Source organism: Prosopis cineraria, unplaced genomic scaffold (assembly GCF_029017545.1).
Source record: "Prosopis cineraria cultivar Desert tree isolate PC_DT_omini unplaced genomic scaffold, ASM2901754v1 PC12, whole genome shotgun sequence".
Taxonomy (NCBI): Eukaryota; Viridiplantae; Streptophyta; class Magnoliopsida; order Fabales; family Fabaceae; genus Prosopis; species Prosopis cineraria.
In genome coordinates, this window is record NW_026555343.1 from 35,027,588 (window position 1) to 35,033,402 (window position 5,815).

The 5,815-nt window shown below is 40.5% G+C and overlaps 1 protein-coding gene across 1 annotated transcript; it reads right to left on the reverse strand.

Moving 5' to 3' along the window:
• Positions 1 to 3,466: 3,466 nt before the first annotated feature.
• On the reverse strand, positions 3,467 to 5,815 carry LOC129288156 (uncharacterized). Its single transcript, XM_054924577.1, has 5 exons — positions 4,753 to 5,815; positions 4,535 to 4,617; positions 4,232 to 4,343; positions 4,046 to 4,098; positions 3,467 to 3,939 (listed from the first exon to the last, which is right to left on the reverse strand). Exons 1-5 carry the CDS (start codon positions 5,720 to 5,722, stop codon positions 3,796 to 3,798), a joined length of 1,362 nt encoding a protein of 453 aa, XP_054780552.1. The 5' UTR covers positions 5,723 to 5,815; the 3' UTR covers positions 3,467 to 3,795.

Consider the following 5,815-nt stretch of genomic DNA (forward strand, 5'->3'; position numbering starts at 1 on the left):
TTTCTAAATTTAAATTGAAAGTACAGATAAAACGTGAAAAAGAGAGCAGAATTAGATCATATTCAGAATTCCATATCAATAAATAACAAAGTAATGAAAAATAAAGCAAACAAGCTGCCTGGAGTCCTAGACGAATTGTGCATACATACTACTCATTATACAAATTACAAACTCAAATACATAGATAGAACATATAAGCTAAAGATTGAACCTGGAAGGAGAGCAGAGCACACCGAGAATCAAACAAGTTAGAGCAAAATGAGAATCACACAGAGGCAGAGGCACGAGCTGGAGCTGGGAGGAGCTGGAGGCAACTCGAGTGGAGGGCTGGAAGCAGAGGCAGAGGCACGAGCTCAGAGTGGCGAGTGAGACGAGAATGGCTGACAATGGTGATGAAAAATCTGGGTTTGGGCTGAGAATGGCAAGCAAGATGCGAGAAGGATATGAATCAAAATTTTGAATTTTAAGCTTGATTAGTTGATCATTAAAGATGAGAAATAGAGAAAGGCGAGAGAGAGACCAGACTCACCAGATTGGAGGAAAATGAGTTTTGAGCTCTGGCCTCTGAGACTGTGTCTGAGGCCGAGCACCACAGTGGTGAAGTGAAAATGAAGTCGTGAATCGTGATAAATCACAGAGGAATGCGACAGTCGGCGAGCTACAAAACGAAAGTGCTTCGTGGACCACCAGGTGAAGAAAGCAGCAGAGAGTATTTGATTATTCCTCCTCACTTTACTGATCACCCTGATTTGAGACCGCGAGAGTGAGCTCGCGTTTGTTCGTCTATGGAGTCTGGACTCTAGAGTCTACCAGAACCAGAGGTGCGAGAGGCGAGACGGCGTGACAGAGGGAGAGAGTAGCCAGTGTCTGTGCTTCAGCCTTCAAAGTCGAGACTTGAGAGTTCAGACTTTAGACTTCAATTCGGCCTCGGCGGCGGCGTGGCGCAAAAGCAGAAGTGCAGACTGCAAAACCGTAGAAGCCCTTAAGTTTTTTTTTATTTTTTAAATTGACCCGGATTGACCCATGTTGAACCGGACCCGGGTTCCGGGTCAACTCCGGTTCAATGAAAACCGGACGGTTCTTTCTAGGTCAATCCGATTCAATAGCTTCAATTGGTTGAACCAGACCGCTTCAGTCACCGGATGACGGTCGGACCGGTCGAAACCGTCCGGTTCGGTCCGGGTTTGACATCATTGGTTATAATTAATTTAAAATCAATTTAAAAATAAAAAAATTGATAATTCAAATATTTGAACCAGTCTGAATAATCCCAAAACCTGAAGAGGTTTAGGATGGATATGGGCTGTTTGGCTTTTTCAAAAAATCAGGTTTATTCAGATCAATTTGAATTGAGTTTGGCCCAAATATCCTCGAACCATCGAAAGTACTGGCTCTACCAAGAACTAGCTAAAGAGTATGGGCTTCCAGCATGCTCAGATTATGGATGCACGTGGATTTAGTGGAGGTTTGTGGTTCCTTTGGAATGAAGGACAGTGGAAGGTGGAGATCTTGGAGGTACATTTTCGGTTTATTCATATGAGTTTCTAACGGTTCAGAGTTGTGTTATGCTTCAATCATTTATGCAAGCCCCAAGCCAATGAATAGAAGGTTAGCATGGCAGGAGTTAAAGTGGCTGAGCACAGGAATTGATGGCTCGTGGTGTTTAGAAGGGGACTTTAACATACTGGTTGATCACTTGATTTGGAATGCACAAGAGGGAAGCAAGTAAGAGTCGTTTGGATCGGGTACTTAGCAACTCTGTTCATGGATAAATTTCCTAATCCTTCTGCTATTAACCTGCCTTTTGAGATTAAGAGACGATGACATACGTCATATTGGTTTTGAAAGACCCTTCCGTTTTGTGGCTTCAAGGGTTTTGCACGATGACTTTGACAGGCACATGAAAGATACTTGGAAGAACAATAATGACCGGCATGAGAATGTTCAACAATTTACGAAGGCTATTCAGGTGCGGAGGAAGGATTTGTTTGGGCACCTGGGGAAGAAGAAGGCCCACTTCTTAAACAGGCTTAAAAGACTATCGAGAGCGGTACCCAATTGTTGTAATAACCATGCACTTGAAGATGATCTTCTGGCGCAATTAGGGAAGGAGCTTGAGAATGTGTTACGTCAAAAAAGTATTTTATGGGCAAGAAAGATAAGTGCGAGTGGTTCCAAGTTGGAGACAAGAATACTAAGTATTTCCACTCTCGTGGAAATGCCAGAAGGAAGCCGAATCAAAATTGTTTCTTTGTAGAATGATGATGGGAATTGGACGTATGAAGAGGAGGAGGTTAAAAACACTGCTCGAAACTTTTTTACGACCTTGTTTGGTCGTTGAACGGCTCTGTACTACAACGTCTTATCATACTATTGAGGGTTCAAAAACGCGCCAGCTCGCTCAGAATTTTGGTGATGAGGAAATCAAGAAGGATTTTTTTTTCTTTTTTTGAGATGGGGGCTCTGAAATCACCTGAATTGAATGCGTTATTTTTCTAAAGCCTGTGGGAATATGTGCGAGGGTCTGTGTCGCATGGTATTTTCAGGGATCCTGCTGCTGTGCAATGCTTGAATGGTATCTTCTAGTGCTTATTCCGAAGAAGGACTAGCCAATCACCGTAAAGGATTTTCGTCTGATCAGCCTTTGTAATGCTATCTATAAAGATATAACAAAAATGTTGGCAAACAAGATTAAAAGATTTCAGGATTTCAAGATTTCTCCCTCAAGTAATCACTCTAAATCAGAGTAGTTTCATTGCAGGTAGACTTTGCTCTGCTAAAATTGTTGTGGCACATAGAGTGATTCATTCTATGAGGAATTTAAAAGGTAAAAAAAGTTTTATGACAATCAATTTTGATTTTGAGAAGGCCAATGATGGACTGGGATGGGATTTACTTGGTGAAAGCATTGATCAAATATGGCACTCTACTTATCCACTCTGACCATGCAGATTCTCCGCTGTAAGGTCTAAAACTCAGGAACTCTATCCTTTCCGGGGCATACGGTAAGGCGCTCCTGTCTCATCTAATTAGTACTTGAATAAAAAATCTTGCTATTATTTGTATAAAAACACTTGTTTATTTAATTCAGGATGAAGTTAATAATGGGAATTGGAGGCCAATTAGGCTCAATAAAGATGGCCTGCCACTGATTTTGATTCAAGTAATTTAATTTAATTTAATTCTTAATAAAGCATTCTCATGTGCAAAGTACAAAATTAAAATTTTGAGACACCAAATTGACAAAAAATACCATTTTATGAGGAGATAAATTGATATTATTTTATTTTAAGATAAGATTTTATTTTAGTTCTAGGAAAAGAAACGTAATCGCACTAGCAACTGAGCCCTGTTTATGTCGCGGAATTCAATACAAGTTTTTCTTTTTTATGAACAAAACATTGCATTCCTTTCGTAATATTTAAGTCAAGTATTTAAAAAAAAAAAAAAACAGTGAGGGAAAGGGAAAGGGTAAACTGGGCATAATATTATTTTAAAAAAAAAAAAGTTGCAAAAAAACTAACATGTCTGTCAATGAAAAACTAACATGCCCGCCCAATTTTGAAGGCTATCTCATGACTCATCTGATCAACAATTCACAAACATGTCTGTAAATGAAAAACTAAGGGCCTTAAAACTGCACATCTATCCAAAGAATATAACTAAGCAAAAAGTTTCCCATAGGATTAAAAAGCCAACATGTGATTCATCTCTCCCACAAAATTTCAAACAGGCTGTGGGGCTGACTGATACTATTCCCATTCTCATACTAACCTAAACGAAAATGCCATTTCTTCAGTACTTCGTATTGGGATTATCACGCAAACCTAGCTTGGAAATCACCAAACAGTAGGAATCCCAGTCAGTTCTTCTGAGGTATTTCAGTAAACTTTTCCTCTTCTCAACCATAGCTACCAAGCCTTTACGAGAATGTTTATCCTAAAATGTCATATAAGGAAATGAATCAAGAATTAAACTCAAATGCCGTTAGATATATAAAACTGATAAGATGCTTAATCTTGGTTGTCAGTTGTGCAAGATATACCTTCTTGTGTAGAACTGATGACAGATGCTTAATCTTAATTGTGAGTTGTGCAACTGCAAAGGAATCAGGGGAAAAGTATTAGTTTTATTAAACTGAATGATTGAAAATAACACTTCATCTTTAACCAGGATCTATTTAGCCTAGTCAACCAAAATGGTAATTAATTAACAAAGATATACCCTTTACCTTGAACACGAGATGATCCACAATCTGACTCGGACATTTTAAACTCCTCCCTCACTCTTGCAAGCTCAATTTTCAACTTTTCAGCTGAAGACATGTTATCTGGATGGAAGTACTGCATTAAACATAAAGCAACCACATCAGGCATCAAATTATCACAACTGTTTATATTGTGGTCAACAGCAATTAAGTACACAAACAAGAATAACAATTTGTATTCACTTTATTGTCCAAAACTCAGAACAGTGCTGAATCACATGACAAGTTAAGGTGATAAAAATGTAGTCTGCTTTAGAAAATACTAACCATCTCAACAAGATTCTCTTTAGGAGGTTGCAGCATGAAGCTTGGAGTCCGGCCCAGCTCACCCAAGATATCAAGTCTCTGGACTGGAGAATTCATATCGTTAGTTCACTTTGGAATAAAACTGTCACGTATGAATGAATATGCTTAGAAAACCCTCTACATCACAATAAGAAAAGAGGCACCTGACATATTAACAACCATAATAAACTAGTGCTTACATATACTTTTCTTTTCCTGGCTCTCATTAACCTTCATTTGAATCATGATGTCTCTAAGTTCCTTATTAAAAGATCTGGGTGATTGCTTATTCTCCTCCTCTTCCATTTCCCTCAATTTCACCAACCTATCATTCAACTCCCTCAAAGAAAACCAGTCCCCTCCTTTTGGCTTCGGCCTCAATTTTCTCAATTTCTCTCCTAATTCCTCATAGTTGTATGTCTTCAGAAACTCCATCTTCATTTCATCGGATCCCTCCCTTCTCTCTTTCTCCCTCAACTCCTTGCCGAAAACCGACGCTGGCAATTCACCAGTCCCCCCAAATAACGTCGACGATGTCCGAGAACCAGTGGAGTCTGAAGGCTCCTTTCTTAAACTCTGGGAAAATGCCGATAACGACGATAGCTCCCCGTCTTTCATGTCACCTCCAGAGAGCGCAGCATTCTGCACTCTATTCCGCACGCTTTCACGAATCGCATCGAAAGAAAGTCTTCCTCCAATTTTACGAGGCTTCAAATCAGCATTTGGCGTCGATTCACCCGGTTTTCCAGCCATGTTTCTCCTATAGATCTCCTGCAATGAGATTTGATTCGAGAGAGGTGAAGACGGAGGCGTCGAATCTGAGCTCGGGTGACGACGCCGGAACTCGGACAGGTTCTTCCGGATTTCATCAAGCGATGCAGCTCTATACGGCCTCGGTGCAGTGAAACCGGAAGCAGCAGAAGATGAATTTGAGGGATTTCTCGAAGTGAACGAGGAAGAGGAACTGCCCTCTTTCAGGGCCCTCTTGACATCGCTGAAATAGGAAGAGAAGGGAGAATCAGTGTTTGTAGAAGGAGGATCGTCGGAGGAAGCAGTGGTAGAATCGGGATCATCGTCGTTGGAATTGAAGGTAGAGAAGTAATGGAAGATAGAAGGGCTTGTGAAGGCATTCATTTTGGTTCTCGTTCTGAGTTGGAGAAGTAGAGCCATGGCGGACGATTGAGTTTTCAGAAGGTTAGGGTTTAGGAGAAGTTCAATCACAGCGACCGCTGTGACTGCTATCGAGTCCGGTTTGGATGCCCA